This window comes from Oncorhynchus nerka, linkage group LG24 (genome assembly GCF_034236695.1).
Source record: "Oncorhynchus nerka isolate Pitt River linkage group LG24, Oner_Uvic_2.0, whole genome shotgun sequence".
Taxonomy (NCBI): domain Eukaryota; kingdom Metazoa; phylum Chordata; class Actinopteri; order Salmoniformes; family Salmonidae; genus Oncorhynchus; species Oncorhynchus nerka.
In genome coordinates this window covers 38,911,316-38,934,329 of record NC_088419.1, presented here as the reverse complement: position 1 = coordinate 38,934,329, position 23,014 = coordinate 38,911,316, and the positions used below count along the sequence as shown (strand labels likewise).

The following is a 23,014-nucleotide window of genomic DNA, read 5'->3' as shown; positions in this document are numbered from 1 at the left end:
TAAAAAGCAAACAAAGTTTATTCACCAAAGCAAGGAAATGGATTTGTATTGAATACATTAAAATAGACACATAGAATAAAATACAAAATGTATGGTTACAATACATAACAATATTGATCAGCACAAAAAAGTTAACATAAGTTCTTGAAATATTGGAGTAATCAGTACAGTACTGAATATCATGACTACATTTAAATGCATTGCTGTACGAACATTAAACCTTGTTCATATTGTCATACCAAGAGCCATACATACAGTATCTTTCATGCATGTTTGTATTGATATTACTCTGTTTTCAACAAATTGACTTAACAATGTGCCAATTCCAGAGAGCCATTCTTCCCAAATGACTTTCATTTGCAGTGGTCAACAACCTTGCGTACCTTCAGAGGAATGTAAGAGCAATTCTAAACCCATGTCTCCATGTACAAAAACAGCTGTAAAATGTACAACGTGTAGGCTACATTTGACAAGTCAAGGAGTCGAGAAGACTTGTCATGAAAAACACAGAAATGTTGATGATAAAAAAAAGTGTCCTTTCAATCCCCAAAATGTCTGTTTTTTATTGGCATACTGTACCCCAAATTTTACCACGAGGCTTTCAAATTCAGATAAACATCTTTACTGTTTATCTGAATTGTATCTGTTTTTCAGATAAACATCTTTACAAATTCAGATAAACCTATATTTTTTTAAATAAAAAAATCCAACTAGAATATACTTTACAATGCTATGTTTTGTTCCTGTGTTTTTGTGAGCTCTTTTGTGCTGTGTCCATCTTGAGGTTAAAAACGTCTGGTCAAGAGGAGGCAGTGTTCCGGAAACAGTTTAGTCTGCATATGAAATGTCAGTAGTTCAACATGTCTGCACCTGTGCCTCCTGTGAGATCAATGCTCACAAGCCCGTTCACTCTATTTCAGATTCTATCCCAGAACTTCAATGACCTTCTCTAATTCATACTGGGACTAGGGTCAAGTGCTCCCTCTTGTCTCAGTCTCAGAGCAGTTCATACAGTATATAATACCCTCTTACTGAATCTATTCCCTGGCTTGGACAGTTTGGGGAGCCAGTGTCTGACTTCACCTAAAGCATTCTCTCCAACCAATAGTGTTACCAGTCTTACAGTATATTTTTGCTTGTCTTCCTCCTAGGGTTTCATAAGAGTCCCTAGACTGTAGCAGTAGGTGGGCTTCTGTATAAGTCCATATACTGCTGCAGCAGGCGACTGACTGTATGTCCTTACTGCTCCGGTAGACTGTGCTGACTATGAGAGTATGGACAGCCAGTGTCTGAGCCCGTCCAGGAAGTGTCGTACTTGGACCACATAAAAGTCCACGTTGTGAGAGAAGTCGGTGCAGATGCTACTGTAGGTGTCCACTAGGGTGCAGTACAGAGCAGTCCCGCCCAGACTGATCACCACGGTTACTAAGCACAACAACAGCAGGATCAAACAAGAGTCTCCACCCACCTCCTCTGCACAGATAAAAAAAACACTTATTAATATGTTACTACTATCTTATTGTGTCTTTATTGAAGACACAGTATAAGAACTTATGTATAGAGTGTATGTGTGTGAGAGAGAGAGGTGGTTAATCAGGCTGATCCATACCTGGTTCCATGCCATCCTCTGGCTCGCTGAAGCGCACCTTGCGTTTGGAGTTCTGTTTGGCTGCATCGGGACCCTCTGGGGGCAGGCCATCTAATGACGCCCTCCTCCTTTTCAGAATGGACACCAGGCCATCTGGTGAGGAGCTCTGCAGGGGAACAGAGTGATGTGGATAAGTGAGAATTAGAAACAGTGTGCAGTGAATAGCTTAAACATTTCTGTCTCTATACAGTACACTACTTTTGACCAGAGCCTTGTGTAATTAAAAACAAAAAAATATGTTGTTTTAAGTCAGAAGTAAGCATTGTTCTGAAGCCAAAAAAAAAAAAGGAAATTCACATGAGCACCACAATGCCTACTCCATCCATGCTCTACCAAGGTTTTCCAGCACACAGCTTTGACCTACTACAGTAGCTATGTTGGTCTATTGTACTTCAAACAATGTGTATGCAGGTTGCTTAGGATTCAAAACTTCTAAAATAGCGGAGGAGCTGAATGTTCCAGTGGAACCAGAAGATAAACAAGTGCATAGTGGGGCTCGGCGCTCCGTCAACCAGCTGGCATACACATTTCAGGGAACATTAAGCAGTGTGTCCTTGGGATATACCATAGGGGTGGAGCACATCTGAAGGATGAGGGTTGGTCTCTCCAGTCTCCACTGTACTCTTCTCCGTAGTAGCAAGACGGAGAAGGGTGCAATTGCGGCCCACAATTTGGGTTGTTCCTGCATGTGGGCATTCCTGCATCTGCAGGAACCTCTTTTTATACCTTTATTGGTACATTTTTAAGATAGGAATCTGGTACACAGGTGGGACCGCTCCAGTACAGTAGGTGGCGGTAATGCATCATAACGTTGGATGCCATCTGCCGATAAACCCCACAGAAGAAGAGGCGGGGGCACCAGTAGGGTTGTCGCCCCCGGAGAGCAAGGAGGGAGGCGCGCCCTTCTCAAATCGACGCAGTAAATCGCCCTGCTCTGTCATTTTGTTAACAAGGCCGCATGGTGCATCGTCCAGAAACATACAACATCTCTTTTCCATAAAAATACATGTTTGAAATTCTAACTAGTTTTCATTGGGAAGGCAGATAAAAGCCATTTTTAACAAAAGCAATCTCCTTTTGCCTGGGAAAACACAGAATCCTAGTAATTACTACACATGCTTTAAATAGGTCACTTTTGTTTTTGAGCCAACTTCGCCGTTTGCTTTGAACATGGCACTTGGCTCACGTCCAGCAGGCAGCCTGGTTCCAAATCGAATGCAATCAACTTTCAGCCAATGCAAAACACGCCTACATTGGCATCCAGCCGGGATTAATCAAACCCCCAGAGGGTGGTAGTTACTAGGACTGTGTCCTCAAGCGAAAGGGATTGCTTTTGATAATAATGCTTTATCTGCCTTCCCAATGAAAATGAGTTAGAACATTTGAACATTTATTTTATGGAAAATATTTGGATTTTGTTGCTGTGGTAACTCTTCAGATTCCATGGTGTTGACATTAACACTTGTGCTACGAACCCTGTCATGAACACATTATCTCGACACTATTTAAATCGACAGTCTGGTGATGAAAGGAAGCTTTTGTTGTTGTTCATTCACTCAGTAATGATTGAACACTTATTTATTTTGCTTGTTTAAAAGAATTGTCTAAAAGAGTTGATGTGTGCAAATTCGAAAATAATGACAAGAAGAAAATTGTATTGACAGAGGGAGCGTACTGAATCAATGCATAAGGTAAGGGCTGTAACGTTACATAGCTAAGCAAGACAGAATGACTATAGCGTATTGAGTAACGTTAGCTAACGTTAATGTTAAATGAGCAATGCCCATTGCATGTATTATCCATTAGCAGCGTGGCAGTTTCCCAAAGTTTGGTGTTGACTATGAACTTTACTTAGCTATCTAGCTGTGCATTGTTTGTGGAAGAATGTGGGATAGCTACAGTGCATTCGGGAAGTATTCAGACCCCTTGACGACTTTATCCACATTTTGTTACATTACAGCCTTACTCTAAAATTGATTAAATACACTTTTTTCCTCATCAGTCTACACACTATACCCCATAACGACAAGGTGAAAACATATGTTTTTCCAATGTCTAAAAAAATAATTTTAAAAAGACCTTATTTACATAAGTATTCAGACCCTTTGCTATGAGACTCGAAATTGAGCTCGGGTGCATCCTGTTTCCATGATGATTTGGAAAGGCAAACACCTGTCTATATATGGTCCCACAGTTGACAATGCATGTCAGAGCAAAAACCAAGCAATGGGGTCAAAGTGTCAAGGCCACTCCTCAGTAAAAGGCACAAGACAGCCCGCTTGGAGTTTGCCAAAGGGCACCGAAAGGACTCTCAGACCATGAGAAACAAGATTCTCTGGTCTGATGAAACCAAGATTGAACTCTTTGGCCTGAATGCCAAGCGTCACATCTGGAGGAAAGCTGGCACCATCCCTAATGTGAAGCATGGAGGTGGCAGCATCATGCTGTGGGGATGTTTTTTCAGCGGCAGGGACTGGGAGACTAGTCAGGATTGAGGCAAAGATGAACGGAGCAAAGTACAGAGAGATCCTTGATGAAAACCTGCTCCAGAGCACTCAGGACCTCAGACTGGGGCGAAGGTTTTACGTTCCAACAGTACAACAACCCTAAGCACACAGCCAAGACAACGCAGGAGTGGCTTCGGGACAAGTCTCTGAATGTCCTCGAGTGGCTCAGCCAGAGCACGGACTTCAACCCGATTGAACATCTCTGGAGAGACCTGAAAATAGCTGTACAGCGACACTCCCCATCCAACCTGACAGAGCTTGAGAGGATCTGCAGAGAAGAATGGGAGAAACTCCCCAAATACAGGTGTGCCAAGCTTGTAGTGTCATTCCCAATAAGACTGAATACTTATGCAAATGTCATATCTCCAGTATTTAAAAATATATATATTTGCAAATATTTCCAAAAAACTGTTTTTGCTTTATCATTATGGGGTATTGTGTGTAGATCCATTTTAGAATAAGGCTGTGATTTCAAGGGGACTGAATACTTTCCGAATGCATTGTATATTGTCAATACTGTGTCGCTGATAATATACATTGAATGTATGATCCATCCATACAGCTAATATTACAGTTACAGCCTTGTTGCCTTGTAGCTAGCTAACGTTACTGGTAAACTTTAGTTGGCTAGCAAACTGGTAATTATGCAGCCAGTGATGTTCGCCATCTTATTCGTGCTTATTTCACACAAGTGTCAAAGGCCAACAGTTTACACAGATGACTTCAGCCATGTGAAAAACCTTCCAAAGCAAAATATAGCTTCCTTTGCTTGTAGCTTGTCTCTCATCCAACTGGTGACATTGTGTCATATTGGCTTAGATATGACGGTAGGGAGATTTGAATTTAACATTGAGCTTCAACCAGTGCATATACTATTGTGGGGGCCATTGCCCCCAAAATAATGCACCGTATAGGCAATAGGGAGCAATTTTAGACACCCTTAGAATGTATCTAGAGGTGAAACAAGTGCATGTTTGCACAACAAACTGCAATGATGTACAGCTCAGCGGAGTCATACACTATTGCACTGAAATTAGGTCATTGATAACACTGACAGTGTCATCCACGTCTATAATATATAGGTAGGTCAGTTATATGGGGTCAATATGCGGAGATAAATAACAACACAGGATAATGCCTCAGGCAACAGATCTATTGTCAACCCAAGAGTGCTAGTATATCATATTAGGTTGTCTCTAGTGTCTAGTCTGACTTGTGTGGTTTCAGCAGTCACTACTAGACAAAACTGGGTTCAAATACTAGCCGGGCATGCTCAAGAAGGACCATAATTGCTCAACAAAGCCCTCCTAAACGTCATTGTCTGAACCATGTCTGACCTATTTTTCAGGATTTGTATGTGAACTACTTGTTCCAAATCTGTTGTGGCTCTTTAGTGACATCATAGCCTCTGTGTCCTGTCCTCAAACCTTCCACCCATGGCCACATCCCCGTAGTGTGGCTCAGCACATGGAATTAAGTATCGAGCTCACGGGCAATACACTAGTTACAGACCCAGCTCCTTTGCCAAGACATTTCTGTGCTCCCTTGAGCCTGTCCAAGACTATCTCATTCCAAAATGTGTGTCCTCTACCAAACAAGACAGAGGGAGAGACAGCGATAGAGAGATCTAGACACACAAGAAGAGATAGAGAGAGAAAGATACAAAAAGAGACAAAAAAGACAGAAAAGAGAGAGATAAACATGAGGCTGTTTAGGCCTCAGTCACAGTGTATTCTCACCTCCTCCACATGAGAGAGTTTGACCAGGTCTTTGGCTGAGGCTTGGGGAACCCCCGCTGGCCACTCCACCACCTGTACCTCCTCTTCTGGACTCTCCTCAAACACCTCCTCTTCATCCACCTCCTGCCCTTCCGCCTCCATCTCATCCACTCCTCCCTCCACCACTCCTCCCTCCTCTTCCTCAGCCATGGCAGAGTCAGCTCCTGTTGACGTGGTCTGCTCAAAATCCTCCTCACCCTGTCTTACAGGGTTGCTGCCTCTGACTGCAGAGACAAGAGAAGTGTTGCTTACAATACTAGGCCTACTACTAATCACCTGGCTTCAGCATATAGAGCCCATAAGCACTTATTATAGATACTGACAGTCACACACACACACTTATAGCTGAGGCAGTATGGGAGCATCATCTGGTATCAGATTCCATATTATGAGCCCTTATAGATTAGAACCCAATCTACACTCTGGGGCTTTCCAGTGAACAAAGAGGATGATATCATTTCCCTCCTATACACATCTCTAGGCTAAGTGGCCATTCTATAATATTGATTTAGGGATTAATCTGATGGTGGGGTTTTTTGTTTACCTTTTCCATGGTGGGATGGTGATTCTCTCTCATTCCTCTCACATTGCTCCTTGGTGTTGTGGTTGTCTTTCAACACTGTGTCTGCCATGCTCTAGAAAAAAAAACCCCAGCTTTGTCATAAATGTCGCTCATGTCACAAACACACTAATCTTCTATTAAAGTATGGACTAAGAAACGTCATCAAAAGGAGGGTGTGTAGTGCATTTTCTTACCTTTTCCGCACTAAGCATTGGCCTATTACGGAGAGACCGAGAGAAAGACAGACCGAGAGAGGGAGAGGAAGAGAGAGAGAGAGAAGAGGTCTGACTGGGTAAGCTGATGTTTAGAAGCCACTTGATTTAATTAATGTAAAGCTAGAATGACCGGAGGCCACTACAGTGACTGAGCATCTGGTATCCAGCTGAATCAATCTCCATCAAACCGCCACAAGCTACTAACATACCAAGAGGCATGGGTGGGGTTCTGTGACTTGCATGAAAACATATCTGAGTCTATAGCTTAGTAGAGTAAGTAAAGAGAAATATTTGAAAATCAAAGGAGTGTTATTTAATTAAGGGGTGGTTCATGTCTAGACAAGAACCACTAGCGTGCGATGGTATGTTCAAAGTTCAAACAGGGTATAATCTGACATCAACCAAATGACTAGCTAATAAACCGTTCATTATAAAGCATTCATGAATGAAAATATGCATTTAAATGAAGACAGTGTTTACTGATCCCCCTCTGGAGCGGTAATATTGTGGGTGGTGACAGAATGTGACAAACTAAACTATCTAGACATGCTTTGCTTTCCCTTCTACTGCAGCAAGCAGTACTGCTACAAGTTATTGTCTAAGTCAATGTTTTGTGCATGTCGTCTCAGTTATAGTTATAGTATAAAATTGTGCTAGATCAGCACCCATGTTATGGTCCACCAGTATCTTTCTCACCTCTGGTGCGTCCTGCAGATCTGGCTCAGTATTTCTATGTGTTCCTGTCCAATGCTGTTGGTTTCACCTGGTGAGGTGCTCTCCGCTGCTCTGTTACACTTTCTACACTGGCTCTCTGGAAGCACACAGAACACACACACACACACAGAGTGGAATTCAAAGAATAACAGAGTTATATTTTGTCAGTCGTGTTCAGGTGAGTCTACGGTAGTGACAGAGCAGTTGTGTAGAGAAGAGTGCAGTACCCCAGTCTTCCTGTAGGGCAGTGAGGTTAGACAGGAGGCGCTCATGATATAGCCTCTCCAGCTGCAGGAACTGCACTGCCCACTGATCTTATAACCATCAGCAGTTAAGGAAAGAGGACACTACAAGAGCCCATAACACCTATCCCTGAAGCTGTCAACTCTGGGATTCAAAAGACAGGATCATACTAACAAACGTCAGACAAATATATACAGCATCTGATGTTGAGCTGGTGCTTGTGTGCGAAAACCAAGAATTCAGAAAATGTATGACACTATAAATAAATCTTGGAATTTTAAAGCTATTCCAGAGTATGTTCTCCTGCAGTTGACTGTGTGTGTGTGTGTGTGTGTGTGTGTGTGTGTGTGTGTGTGTGTATTATTACTTTCTTAGGCAAAACCTCTCCTGTAAGAGATACTTGTCTCAATGGGAATGAATTGGATTACTACCAGTAGAACATATTTCCCTCATCAACAACCCCCATCTTCCACACCCAGTATTTACCAAAATCAAGGGAAATCCTGCAGGGAAATCAACCCATGAGCCAACAGAACAAGCCAAGTAGTAACTAAATATTATCCCGCCTATAGAAACTAAAAAACTAAAAGTTAATATTCCGTTCTGCCCAGCACACATGGAAACACTTACCCCACCACTGCAGAAATATCATGTCCCTTTCCTTTTTCAAATGAAACAAGAGTGTCATCCTAAATCAGTCATCAAAGTCCCTGAAGCGTCAAAATAAAAAACACTGCTATTTAACTGCTGTTCAGATCTGACGGAGTGGAAATAAATATTGTCAATAAACAATGGCAAGGATACATTCCTCTTCCAGGGAGTAGGCCTCCGCTATCTGTTAAGAAAGAGAAAGAGTGAGAGAAAAAAAATCATTACACACTGACCTTCTTATTCTGTCACTTAGCTCACTTGCTCAGAATCAGACTTCAGTACAGTATGTCAGGTCCTCTATTTAACCGACCTGAAAATAAATAAACTTGAAAGATTCATGTAAAGTAATCAATGTAATTGAACTAGAAAGGTTTTATCCTAAAGAAAACTATTATTTTACTGTTGGCTATTGCATGGAAGGAAAATGTTTACCCCCGCGACAATTCAGTTTAGAACTAAGTGAAACCATTAAAGCCTTCTACATCCTTCAGCTGTTCAACTGAACTGTCAGACTAGATATCCTCCTGCTTGGTAATGAACTGATCCTATTAACGGCTACCGAAAAACTAAAACAGTGCGACTTCCAACACATCTTGTATCTAAGCCAAGTCACTCGATGAACTTGAATATGGCTCAAGTTTTAACTTCAAGGATGAAACAATGCCATGAGATAACCTTAGACCACTTTCATGTTGCTCTGAAAGACTATATGAAGTCACTGTAGAGAAGGGATGGGCAACTTTGATCGGGGTAGGGTCCCCCCAAAAAACAGGGCTGCAGTGGCTTGCGGGTCTGCGTACCCACCATACCTATCCACACCTGCAGTCAAAGCTGGCCCTAACCCTTTGGGGGCCCTAGGTTACATTTTGTTGCGGGCAAAACATTTTAGCGCCCCCCCCCCCCTCTTGACAGCGGTGAGAAAAAAGTACGTTTAACTTTTTTTCCCCCCTGCAACTCCACACATTTTGCCATGGGGTGTAGAGAAAAGGTTGTACCTCCAAAGCTAGTTTGCTTGAATTCCACAAATTTGCCATGAGCCGGAGAGAAGAAGATCTTACCATTTTAGAACAAATTTCATGCAATTCTACTCATTTTGCCATGGAGCATAGAGAAAATGTTTGTTTTAAGTACATTTCCTGCAATTCTACACATTTTGCCATAGGGTGGAGAGAAAATGCTTGCTGCTTTTTTTCAATATTATATCTGAGTGAGAGTGACTAACAAAATCAATAGGGGCCCCTCGGTCGGTTTAGATAGATTGGTAAGTTATTCTAAACATTTTAGCTGACATGGGCTCCTTGAGTGACTCAGTGAATGACATAACAAGTGATAAACTGCTGATGCACGACCAAATTTCTAAATTGCACCTTGCGTATTCTACTATTCTAACTCTCAACAGTAAGTTGATACCGCGACTGAGTTCCAATTTTGGGGGGGAAATTGATTTGCGGGCCTACGAAAGGGGGGCCACTGCCAGTTGTCCATCCCTGTTTTAGAGGATATATGCGAATAAAGGGTTTGAGTTATGTAAGGTAGGTTTTAAAGTGCTGAGATAATGCAATACCATCGCTATTACATTTCCATTAATTAAATAGTTTCACAAGCAGATATTCTCAGTTTTAAATCCGAGAGAGAGAGAGTGCACAGATACTGTATATCAAAGCCTAAGAACACATTATACAGACAGACATACTAGGAGAAACATTTGACCTTGGACAATGACCTTTAAGGCATAAAGTCACATGCAAGAACGTATACGTGGTCCCTTGTGGCTCAGTTGGTGAAGCATGGTGCTTGCAAGGCCAGGGTTTTGGGTTAGATTCCCACGGGGGACCACTTTTAAAAAGTATGAAAATGTATGCACTCACTTCTGTAAGTCACTCTGGATAAGAGTGTCTGCTAAATGCCTAAAATATAAATGTAAAATGTTATAGCCTAGATTAGAATATTACCCTGAGCTTTTCATGTTTATATGCACTGTTAAGGGCCTGTTAGTTGTTTAGCACCCCCTAGTGACAGATTAAGTGCAGCAGTATAGAATTGACCTGTTTGTGTCATGTGACAGGAAGCAGTTTCAGATGGGAAGCAACGTGTATGATGTGAAAGTGTGACAGAGTAGTTACAAATCCTTCAACATCCTTTGTATTAGCTTTGTAAGGCGCAATGTCTGTAAGTACATTGTTTATTAACACAAGATAAAATGTTTATCACATGTAATGTTCATGTTACTGTAAAAGGTTAAGAATTGAGTTAGCTACTTTGCATTGGCATCAGTACTATTTATCGAAAGGGACACCTAGCTGTTACGGAGTCTAGTTGATAGGTAATCGACTAGCCGGACTGTTCCCCGGACTCCAGTTGTAGGGATTTGTACAATGCACAAACAAGGCTATTGAACCGGACATTGGTGTCTGTCTTTATTCCTTTATCTAACATATCATACTGAAACATGGTATCAGAAGTGGCTCGGAAAACACACGTTTGTTATTTTTGTAGCTAAGTATAGTATAGGAGCAGTTACGTTCCATATGCGAACACATGCCGTTTCCTACTCACAACACTGATCAACTCGTTGTTAGCTGGCTAGCTAGCATCACTACCTACGTCGATGACTGAAGGCAAATAAATCTCATATTCCATTGCTATGGCAGCGAACATTCCGCCACCAAATCCCATGGTTCTCACAGGGGACTGGAATACTAATTGGGACAACTTCAGGGATGAATTTGAGGACTACATGAGAAACCGAACGAGGTACAAGCTGCAACTGAGGAGTTTAATGGGCAGCGAATGCAGGCATATCTACCGGCACAATCTCACCCTCACAGCACGACAACAGTGTGATGCAAAGGCTAGATTGGATGCATTGGAGAATTACTTCAAACCCGCCAGAAACGTAATTTATGAGCGGTTCGTTTTCGGAAGCTGTAAACAGGAAGAGGGTGAGTCAGTACACAACTTTGTAACCCGTTTGAGAGAGAAATCCGCCACTTGTGAATACGGGGGATTGAAAGATGAATTGATTCGTGACAAAATAGTGCTGGGAATTGCAAATGAGGATACACGCCGGCGTCTACTGAGAGAGAGGGACTTAACATTAGTAACTGCCATTGAAATGTGCCGCACTGCTGAAGTCACTGACATGAGAATGAGAGCAATGGAAATCCAAACCCCATTCTCCGACGTTCATACCGTTCACGCTGTTGCTAGGCAGACTAAACCAATCGAGGCAGAGCAATTCACCACGAACGGTGAACACGGAGAGCCCCGTAGCATGTAAATACTGTGGGAATACACACACACACGTGGCAAAGAGCACTGCCCTGCCTACGGAAAACCATGCAGAGCTTGTGGAACTAATAATCATTTTGCAAAAGTGTCTCAAAAGCAAAAGAAGGGTGAGTGAGGGCAAGATTCATTGTGTTGACGATGTCACTCAATGTTCAGAGCTGAAAAGTGAAAGTGACATTTACATGCATGAATCCATTGGGGCTGTACACTCAAGAGGGAAGAAATGGTTTGTGACACTACGATTACACAACAAGCAACAACAATGTCAACTGGATTCTGGTGCTACATGCAACGTAATGAGCTACAAAGACAAAATCAATCTGGCACCTGACACATATCTATTGCCCAGCGATACTAGACTAAAGCTCTACTCAGGAGAGCTAATGAGCTCTATGGGCACCTTTGAGACCGAATGTGTTATTCGGGGACGCAAACACAAGCTGGAGTTTGAGATTGTAAAAACCAGTCAACATCCTCTCCTCTCAGGCTCTACATGCGAATGCCTGGGACTGATGCAGTTCACTGTACCAAATGACCTGCACATTGTGGATCATGTCCAGCATGGACCCCTGTCCAAAGAACAACTACTTAGCAGATATGACGATGTATTCAACATGCCCGTTGAATCTGTGCCTGGGGAGGTACACTTTGAAGTGGATGAGAGCATCACTCCAGTCCAGTGTGCTCCTCGCAATGTGCCCATTGCAATGAAAGTGGCTGTGAAGGCCCAGCTGGACAAGTATGAGGCCGATGGCCACATGACATCTGTGACTGAACCAGCAATATGGTCATAGTGAAAAAAACAGAGAAGCTGAGGGTCTGCATCGACCCAAAGCATCTGAACCAAGCATTGAAACGATCCCACTACATCATGCCGACACTAGAGGATGTCCTCTATAAGCTTCCCAAGGCCAGGATTTTCACCTTGGTGGACGCCCGAGATGCATTCCTTCAATGCACGCTGGATGAAGAAAGCAGCCTCATGACTACCTTCTGGACCCCCTGGGGTCGGAAACGCTGGCTCTAGCTCCCGTTTGATGTCCCAGTGGCGCCTGAGATATACCAACGTAAGCAGCACGAGTTACTGGCTGGGCTCAAGGGCATTGAACCCATCGCCGATGATGTCCTGATCGTATGCTGTGGTGACACAGACGAAGAAGCAGTACGCGACCACGATGTGAAGTTCCTGGCACTGATGGAGCATTGCCGATCAGTTACGCTTCGCCTTGGCCTGAAGAAGCTGCAGTTCAAGGTGAAAGACGTCCACTTCCATGGCCACATTCTCTCGGCAAAAGGCCTGAAGCGATCCTCGACATGCCAAACCCGTCTGATGCAAAAGGAGTACAGCGTCTCATCGGCTTTGCAAACTATCTTGCAAAGTTCATGCCACACCTATCAGCAGTCTGTGAGCCTCTGCGCCGGTTGCTGGACAAAGACACACCATGGCACTGGCTACCCAAGCACGAGGCCGCAGTGCAGGAGATGAAATCTCTGGCTTCATCCATGCCAGTGTTGCGCTACTACGACGTCATGAAGCCTGTCACAATCCAGAGCGACTCCAGCCAAAGGGGACTTGGATGCTGCCTTATGCAGGAAGGCCAGCCCATTGCGTTTGCCTCGAGAGCGCTCACCCCCACCGAACAAAACTATGCACAAATTGAGAGAGTGCCTCAGCATCGTCTTCTCCTGCCAGCGATTCCATCACTACTTATATGGGCGAGACCTGGTCATCGCTGAAACTGACCACAAACCACTCATTGCCATATTCAGTAAACCTCTCCTCAACGCGCCCAAGAGGCTTCAAAGCATGCTCCTGACTCTGCAAAACTACAGCCTGAAGGTCATTTACAAGCCAGGACCAGAGATGTACATCAGCGACACACTGAGCAGGGCAACAACACAATGTACAGGCAGAGGCACTGTCTATCAGCGGCAGGCCATCTGTTCGCTACAGATCAATCAGGCAGACTACTTAAACGTCACAGATCACCGCCTAGCCCAGATAAGGCAACACACTGACAAGGACGAACGCCTACAGTCACTGAAGTCCATGGCTCTCGCAGGTTGGCCATACCTGAAAGAGGCGACACCTTTCACAGTGAGAGACTACTGGACCTTTCGAGATGAGATCAGTGTGCAAAATGGCGTCTTGTTCAGAGGTCAGAAGGTCATTATTCCCAAATCACTACGTCCAGAGATGCTTACCCGCATACATTCCAGTCACGTTGGAGGTGACACATGCTACCGCCAGGCTCGTGAAACATTATACTGGCCAAACATGCAAGCAGAAATTAAAGACTTTGTCAGCAACTGTACCACATGCAACGAGTACGCTCATGAACAGCAAAAGGAAACCATGATGTCACACAAACTGCCCACAAGGGCCTGGCAAATCGTCAGCATGGACTTAGTCCTTTTGTCTGTGGCTGAATATCTTCTCATCGTTGATCACTACTCTGACTTTTGGGAAATTGAACTGCTCCCTGACATGTCTGCAGAGACGGTCATAAAGTGCTGCAAGGCGCAGGTTGCAAGGCAAGGTCAGCCTGACAAGGTAATCACGGACATGGCCCACAATTCACTGCACAGTTCAAGCGTTTCGCCTCAGAATGGGAGTTTGACCACGTGACCTCCTCTCCAAGACACCCAAAAGCAAATGGCAAGGCAGAATCAGCTGTCAAGATTGCAAAAAAACCTGTTAAGCAGGGCCTTGCGCGACAGCAAGGACCCATGGAAAGCGACCTTACAGTGGAGGAACACACCCACCGAAAACATGGACAGCAGCCCAGCACAACGCCTTCTGTCCAGACACCTGAAGACTACCATCCCCGTAGCTAACAAGCTACTTGAGCCCTGCGTCATGGTTGGCGTCACGGACAAACTGCTTCACAGAAAGCAGCTCGCTAAGTGCTTCTACGACCGGACTGCTCGAGACCTACCAGAGCTGGAGGTGGGTGAAACGATAAGGATGAAACCGCTGCCGGGAGACCACACAGGACTTTGGAGGCTAGGCACATGCCTGCAGAGAGTTGCACCACGTTCTTACCTGGTGGATGTTGGTGGCTCCCTCTATCGTCGCAATCGGGTGGATCTGCGCGTAGCAGAGCAGACAAACCAGAACACGCCATACACTCACCTAGATGAGCTGGATCACAGTCCAGGCCTAAGGGTAAGGGGTGCAGAATTGAGACATGGGCCAACTGAAGGTGAGGCTTCTACCCCACCAAGCTCTCCAGCTCGTGCCCCTAATCCTACCCCTGTCAAAGCGAATACTTACTCACGGGTGGGTCGGCTGTGCAAGCCACCGGACAGGCTTACTCTGTAAGCAAGGGACTGTTAACTTGCCCTCTGTTAATTAAAATCTATATTTTTTCTTAAATAATTAAATTGAAATCAAAAAAGGAAGATGACAACTGAAGTAAAAAAGAAAATGTAATGTTTTTTCTATTGTTATGACCTGACTGTTAAAAATTGAATGTTATGCCTTTATGTTTGCACTTTCTATTGAAAAGGATGATGTTACGGAGTCTAGTTGATAGGTAATCGACTAGCCGGACTGTTCCCCGGACTCCAGTTGTAGGGATTTGTACAATGCACAAACAAGGCTATTGAACCTGACATTGGTGTCTGTCTTTATTCCTTTATCTAACATATCATACTGAAACACTAGCTTAGCAATATCAAGCATACAGTTGCATTATAGTAACTTGATTTTATATTTGACTTATTCCTTATTTTGCACATTTAGTGCAGTTATTGTGTAAAACATGTACTTTTGTGTTTGTTGCAGTTTCACACTGATTAAAGTAAACTTCCAAAACGGCATCCTGCTTCTCACGGAGTTATTTGAATGAGTGTTTAGCTAACTGGATAGCAGGATAAGGGCTACTGTACATTTAGGAAGTCCAGTATGTTCACACATGACTGTGTATTGTTAATTTTGAACTTCACTCCCCTGTCCGTGTATAGAATAAATGAATGAAATAGTATGGAAGGATAGAACGATGACAAAAGATGGGACTCGGATGTAATGTGGCGAATAACGAGCTGTTTTACCTCAGATTGACCTATGACAGAACTCAAACAACTGTGTCAGACAACTCTTCCTGTCCCTTTCTCAACTCTCTGTAGACTCCACAGTGTAGAGTGAACACAAACCAAAGAGGCATCTGAATCTCTTCAAATGTCAATGCCTGTTTACCAGGATTTTATGTTGTTTTTTAAATTCTCCATGTATGGGCATCTATTTTGTCCACATAACTGAAATGCAATCTCGTGGCGTACCTCTTGGCCAGTTATTCTTTCAATGCTCCACTGATTGTACCAGTTTGATCACAGAGCAACCCTTTCTTCTGTATCAGTGTATCAGACCCGTCCCAAAGGGCAACCAATTCCCTGCCTATTTAGAGCACTACTGTTGACCAGGGCCCAAAAGTAGTGCAATATGTAGGGAATAGGGTGCAATTTGGGACGCAACCTCTGTATCAGTGGGGCCTGTCTTTTTCTCGGGGCGTGTAAATAATAGCTGGCTCTTTGTTCCATGATGACCAGAATTGGCAAAGATAAAACAACAACTGCAAGGCTATTACAGTACATTGAGGGCCAAAGCAAGTGTTCTTCCTGAAAAGGATTGTAAACAAGTGTATAGAGTACAGTACATGATCATTGTAATCATGGTTACGTCTTAAAGCTTGATTTGCTCTCCCTACAAATGAAAAGAAGACAAGGGAAAAGCAAGATGTTTCGGTGGCAAAACACATGTGACAGATGAGGTTGAGATTTACTGTGCAAAACACAGTACAACCCACAGGACCAAACCACAGAGGAAAAGAACACAGAGGATTTGTGCTGGTGACGGTGAAAACACACACCTGGTGTAGAGTCTGTGGCAGCAGTGTGTGGTCACTGTGTTCTCCCAAAGACTGTAGTGAGGCTAGCAGGTCAGGGCTAGGGCCTGGGGGGGCACTTCCTGAAAACACACAATGTCAAGTGTAATTGACAGTTGATTAATAGGCATGTTTGATTTGACATTTTAAGGTTACTCTTAAAGGTCTTGTCATGGCAGCCATAGAGAGTGCTTGTCTTTTGAAACAGATTGAGGTAGGTGACATATGCAAATCTACACAGTAAATATGTATAATGTACACTAGTGATACACGGGTTGACTCGTAACCCGCAGTCCCGGCAGATAGCGGGTTTAGGGTCATTAAATATTGTGTAGCGGGTGGGTGGGTGGCCTGCAGGTTGAATAAAGAGAAACAATAACTTTAAAAAAAATCCATAAATGTATAATTATATCTATAGACTACACTGGGGGTTTTCTTTCATTATTTTAGGCTATCTGGTATTAGTGTAAAAGCCTCAACTTTAGGGCTTAACTGTAGCCTACGCGCCAAATAGTTTACACAACCAATCGCCAAATAATGCTTTTGAGAGCAGGCAGAAAAAGTTAACGTCAATCCACCGAGGCAAAAAAGGACAGTGTCGAAGTTTTATTTAACAAGACAAAAGCTGCGAAATGATAGTTGAAAAGAAAGAGAAGGAAGGGCCATAAAAGCAATGTTTGGAAAATATTTGGTGAAGTGGTAAAAGAGAATGATAGCAGTGCCCGCTGTGTCGTGTGTGTTGATTGCGAGACGCTTTACAAACTCGACAGTCACAGAACGGGACATCAAATAGGCATGTCAAGGAAACTGTAGCCAACTGTTTAGATGGGTTAAATGGAAACTGATATCTGGACACTGGCTGTAGGTCTATAACCTCTCATATAGCCTTCCTAATAAATCCTGCAGAATTAAGCATTTCTTGCCGTAAAAGTATACACCAAATGTTGGCAAATTCTGGATTTAGGAACAGGAGTGGAGAAATATGATTTATTTACTTCTGCATCTTGAGTGAATGCAATGCCAAGTTAGATAACATATAGAGGTTCTGTCGTCATTATAAAAGCTGATAATATTTCAAGCACTTCGAAGTCGAAGTTAAATATTTTCAGAACTGAAATTTTATCAGAAACACGTTGAGTCGTTTACATAGCTTTCGTTTTCCTTACAACAGGTCAAACTGATGTCTTTTGGACAGAAAATATTTCCCATTCGTTTTTTTTGCGTTCTTGTATTTTCTTCCCAGTCCCTAAAAGTTGAGCAAGAGTATATTTTGTATTTTAGGGCAACATATAATGACATACGAGAAGCTACATGTATCTAATTATAGACAAGTTGACTAACAAATAGCCAACCAAAATGTTGGAAATTATAATCAGAAACGTATCTATAAAAAAAAATCATGCACCCCAAAAAAATCATGCACCCCCCTGTCAAAAAATAATTATGCTGTCTTTGACTGTAGCCTAACGCAATTGCTATATTTGCGGGTTAGGGTTGGGTGCATACCTCCACTTTATCACATATAGTCCGGCGGTTGAAAAAGGGTTATTAGCAATTGCGGGCAGGTGCGCGAGAAAAAAACAGCTGACCCGGGCACCACTAATGTACACTTAAACTACTGTATGAGATCTGTACTGTGTGATGAGTGCTGTAGGCACCTGAGGCAGTCTCCGTGTTGTTTGCCTCCTCTCTCTGAGTCTTCTCAGTGTCTGGGTCTCTGGGGGGGCTGGTGCTCTTGTTGCCCATCGTCTCCCTCACAATGTTGTTCTCCACCAACTCACTGGTTCCCAAGAGGTGGGTCGGGCCCACAGAAGGGAGGTGGCTGGCTGCCTGCCACCTACTGGGACTGGATTCTGTCTAGAAACATGGATTTGGTTTAGGCTACTCTATGGGTCACAGAAAACTCAAAAAATCTTTAGGTTAGTGTCCAGCTTGTTGTAGTTGGAGTTGGAAGAGTATAAGTAGAAGGTTGTGTCATCAGTGTAGATATACAGTCTATTATTCCACCTCAATCTCCTTGTTTTTATGGTCTCCCTGTGTTCTGGCCTCCTTGTTTGGAGTTGTTTGGGGCTCTCCCTGGTCCTTGAAATCCCTCTAGCAGGTCACCACGAAGCTTTTTCCTCTCCTCTTCAATACCCTGTTGGATTTAAACAGATTTGATAGTGTTAGCATCAGCGTGTCATTCTCAGCTTTGAGTTAGTGAGGAAACTGAATGTGCAGAAGAGTGGGAGTGAAATGCTAGTTATTTTTGCTGAGTTAATCTTTTCAGAGAGAACTCTTTGTGTTACAACCAGGACTTGCCTTCAGGCACAGAGAAGCTGTTACATCAGCCAGGCTGATTTTGAGAAACTTAAAATAACATATTTGTCTATTAGAAACCATAATAGCCATGTTACATCATCAACACATGGGGCTGCACACAGCGAGAGAGAGAGAGAGAGAAAGACATGTACAGTGCATTCGGAAAGTATTCAGACCACTTCCCTTTTTCCTCATTTTGTTACATTACAGCCTTATTCTTAATTGTTTTGTATTTTAATCAATCTACACACAACGATTAAGCGAAAACAAAAATCTGAAATAGCTTTTTGAGAAGTATTCAGCCGCTTTGCTATAAGACTCAAAATTGAGCTCAGGTGCGTCCTGTTTTGATCGATAATCCTTGAGATGTTTCTACAACTTGATTAGAGTCCACCTCTGGTCAATTTGGAAAGGTCCAACAGTGCATGTCAGAGCAAAAACCAAGCCATGAGGTTGAAGGAATTGTCTATAGAGCTCCGAGACAGGATTGTGTCGAGGCACAGATCTGGGGAAGGGTACCAAAAAATGTCTGCAGCATTGAAGGTCCCCAAGAACACAGTGGCCTTCCTAAAGCTGGCCGCCCGGCCAAACTGAGCAATCGGGAAAGAAGGGCCTTGGTCAGGGAGTTGACCAAGAACCCAGTAGTCACTCTGACAGAGCTTCAGAGATCCTCTGTGGAGATGGGAGAACATTCCAGAAGGACAACCATCTCTACGGCACTCCACCAATCAGTCCTTTATGGTAGAGTGGCCAGACAGAAGCCACTCCTCAGTAAAAGGCACGTGACAGCACGCTTGGAGTTTTCTTAAAGGTACCTAAAGGACTCTCAGACCATAAGAAACAAGATTATTTAGTCTGATGAAGCCAAGATTAAACTCTTTGGCCTGAATGCCAAGCGTTACGTCTGGAGGAAACCTGGCACCATCCCTTCGGTGAAGCATGGTGGTGGCAGCATCATGCTGTGGGGATGTTTTTCAGTGGCAGGGACTGGGAGACTTGTCAGTATCAAGGGAAATATGAACGACGCAAAAGTACAGCGAGATCCTTGATCAAAACCTGCTCCAGAGTGCTCAGGACCTCAGACTGGGGCGAAGGTTCACCTTCCAATAGGACAACGACCCTAAGTACACAGCCAAGACAACGCAGGAATGGCTTCAAGAAAAGTCTATGAATGTCCTTGAGTGGCCCAGCCAGAGCCCGGACTTGAACCCAATCTAACATCTCTGGAGAGACCTGAAAATAGCTGTGCAGTGACGCTCCCCATCCAATCTGACAGAGCTTAAGAGGATCTGCAGAGAAGAATGGGAGAAACTCTCCAAATACAGCTGTGCCAAGCTTGTAGCGTCATACCCAAGAAAACTCGAGGCTGTAATCGCTGCCAAAGGTGCTTCAATAAAGTACTGAGTAAAGGGTCTGAATACTTATGTAAATATTTAAATAGTATGTCAATATTTAAATATGATGTAAATATGTTTTACAGAAAAACCTGTTTTTGCTTTGTCATTATGGTGTATTGTGTGTAGACTGTTGATGGGGGGAAAAAAACAATTTAATACATTTTAGAGTAAGGCTGTAACGTAACAAAATGTGGAAAAAGTCAAGGGATCTGAACATTTTCCGAATGCACTGTATATATGCCAAATTCCACAGTAATTTATGGGCAATTCCACAGTAACAGAATGAGGCCAGAAGACATTGATTGCAAAGTTAAACAAATCATACAACTCTATGCACAAGGACTACTTTTAACAATTTCCACAGAACATTTTACTAAAACACATTTGCTCAAAGAACGGTGCAGTAAAGTTTGGTATCAGAACGATGGTCAAAACTCCCTCCCTTTTTTATGTAACCACATTTTCCAAAAACTCTTATATATCTACTCTGAATTATGATTCAAAGACCTCTGCAGAAAGAATGGGGTGTCAGCTATGATTTGAGTTTGGAAAAAATCTATTTTGGTTATTTAATGACAGTAATCGAAGTGGATTAACACCCAGTAGAATGATGCTAACAGAATGACATCATGGGTCCCTATTCTGTACTATACAGAAATGCATAATTATGTCATTATGTTCATGGTGATGTATAGGTAAACAAAGGTAGAAAAATGTAATATCCTCCTTTGCATGTTTGGGTATTATTCTAAACACTGGTTATTATTCTAATATACCTAAGCCTACATTTAAGCATAAATGAATGACCAGAGTATGGATGGAATGCACAGAGTGGGAGTTCGGAACATGTCAAGAGGTGCCATGTTCACAGTCATGTGGATGTGAGGGGGTTTAGAACATAGAACTAGAAAGAGGAGTGTGACTCATATGCATCGTGTCTAATGCGTAGTACGCCACTCTTACATAGATAGATTTTGAATAACCATCCATGTTTGCATCCTCCAACCAGTAACCGATAAACTATAGTTATACACTGGTAGCAGAATTAACCTCCAAAAAAAACATACCCCAGGACACTTCAAAGGGTGTCTGTCTGTCTTTTGGGTTTTGAAGTCGCTCAGTCGAGCACCTGATTCCTTTTTTGTTCAAACTGGGCTGAAGCAAGTTCAGGTACAATTTCTTACCGGAATAATTAACATTTTTAGTATAGAGTAGTATGTTTGGTTTTATACGCATACGTTGATCTCTTTCGTATGGCCATGTGTATTTTTATTTGATAAACGTTTACATCTCATTGCATTTACTTATGTTGCGAACCAATAGTGAAGAATTTATGCTGCAGCTGATGCTTCCTACTGTACCTATCCAGTCAGTGGCACTCAAGTGAGTCCAAGCCAAAACAAACATTTAATTGTTGATTCAATTCATTGGAATACTGTAGCACATTATCAACGCAGTTTACACAGTAATAAACCCGCTACATGCGCGACAATGTTGCAATTCACAGTACCGGTATACATTTTCTTACGCCAATTTCATGTTTATTATTCAGCAATGAAGAGCAACTATTTCATTCTTTTCTATTGAATAAACGAAGCGAAATCAAGAAGCCATTCATGCGATATTTAGGCTATAGCTATATACGCAAAAATTCTGTCATTATAATCATATTCGAAGACGGTAACCGTAAGTAAAAACGGCGGTACCCATCATCACGCGGATGTAACCATACTCACACATGCAAGATACTGTCCCGCTGTAAGCAAAGAAAGGTTCGTGGTTGACAATCAGCTGAACGGTCATCCAGCTCAATCCATATCCCTTTTATTCTGAACACGATGTTCTAAAATGCACTTGATATACAACCTTGAGTGTCACCATCTCTGCGGATCCATGGTTGTTTATGATCTAATCCGGGCATTTTCTGCCTTCGTCCAAAACTCATTGCGAAATATATCATTTTATTGTACAACAGAGGCAAGGGGGCCATCTTCTGGCAGCTGGTTGATTTCTCAACTTCCACACAGAGGTGGCCTGTAATTTACAGGGCTGGCACGTCTGTGTTTACATTTGGTTAAAATTGTTTCTCGATTTCGTTTAATAGCATCCCACTGGGCACAGACGTCAGTTTGACGTCTAGTTTTAATTTATAATTGGTATATTTGTCAACTAGCGTGAATTCAACGTGAAATCAACAAAAACATGTCACCATGTCATTGGATTTAAGGTAAAAAGTTGGGTGGAAAAAAATACAAAATTCCCTTACTTTGATTACTTTTTCAAATCCAATCAGTTTTCCACATTGATTCAAAGTCATCACATTGACTATTGTTTTTTTAACCAGTTTTTGCCCAGTGAGATATGTCACTCTGGTTGTTGGAGCTATTTGTTGTATGGGGAATATGGGCTGCATCAAGGTGTATTTGTTCCTGTCGATGAATGTTCCATTCTCACAGGCACCTGAGCCTGTTTGGGGATGTGATTTCAATCACAATCCACTTCCCCCAATGGAATCGTTTTGTTTAAATACCCTGTACAGTAGGTGGCAGCAATACACCAATAGTTGTAGTCTGCCATAAAACCTTAAATAAGAAGAAGGAGGAGAAGGTGCATTTGTGAGTAGCCTAAATCTGTCTTTGATGATAGCCAGTGCCTACCCAACCTCTGACCGCACCTCACTGGCTGGTAAATGTGGTGTATTGCCCATTCCCAGGAGTTACACAATGTGGAACACTATACTATTGGGTAAAAGATATCTCCTTTGAAACAGATGTTTTCAAATATCTATTGGAGAGCTTTGGTATCATTCTCATGGAAAGCT

General features: G+C 42.8%; 1 protein-coding gene across 3 annotated transcripts; it reads right to left on the bottom strand.

The window, feature by feature from the left end:
- LOC115107959 (consortin-like) lies at positions 1 to 22,124 on the bottom strand. 3 transcript variants are annotated; one of them, XM_029631783.2, is made up of 12 exons: positions 21,930 to 22,124; positions 18,503 to 18,632; positions 18,154 to 18,352; positions 16,481 to 16,578; positions 8,472 to 8,502; positions 7,652 to 7,738; positions 7,407 to 7,521; positions 6,690 to 6,711; positions 6,478 to 6,568; positions 5,895 to 6,157; positions 1,610 to 1,754; positions 1 to 1,473 (listed from the first exon to the last, which is right to left on the bottom strand). In XM_029631783.2, exons 3-12 carry the CDS (start codon positions 18,239 to 18,241, stop codon positions 1,265 to 1,267), a joined length of 1,149 nt encoding a protein of 382 aa, XP_029487643.1. In that variant the 5' UTR covers positions 18,242 to 18,352; positions 18,503 to 18,632; positions 21,930 to 22,124; the 3' UTR covers positions 1 to 1,264. The 3 variants fall into 3 exon arrangements, with proteins under 3 accessions (XP_029487643.1, XP_029487644.1, XP_064864963.1); XM_029631784.2 differs by having other exon boundaries at positions 18,154 to 18,348; XM_065008891.1 differs by having other exon boundaries at positions 18,154 to 18,632.
- Positions 22,125 to 23,014: the final 890 nt, after the last annotated feature.

Coding starts and splice junctions, on each gene's coding strand:
- LOC115107959 (XM_065008891.1), bottom strand. CDS start 18,241: ATGGGCAACAAGAGCACCAGCCCCCCCAGAGACCCAGACACTGAGAAG. Junction 6,712..7,406: donor ATCTGCAGGACGCACCAGAG/GTGAGAAAGATA, acceptor TCTCCGTAATAG/GCCAATGCTTAGTGCGGAAA. Junction 6,569..6,689: donor CAATGCTTAGTGCGGAAAAG/GTAAGAAAATGC, acceptor TTTTTTTTCTAG/AGCATGGCAGACACAGTGTT.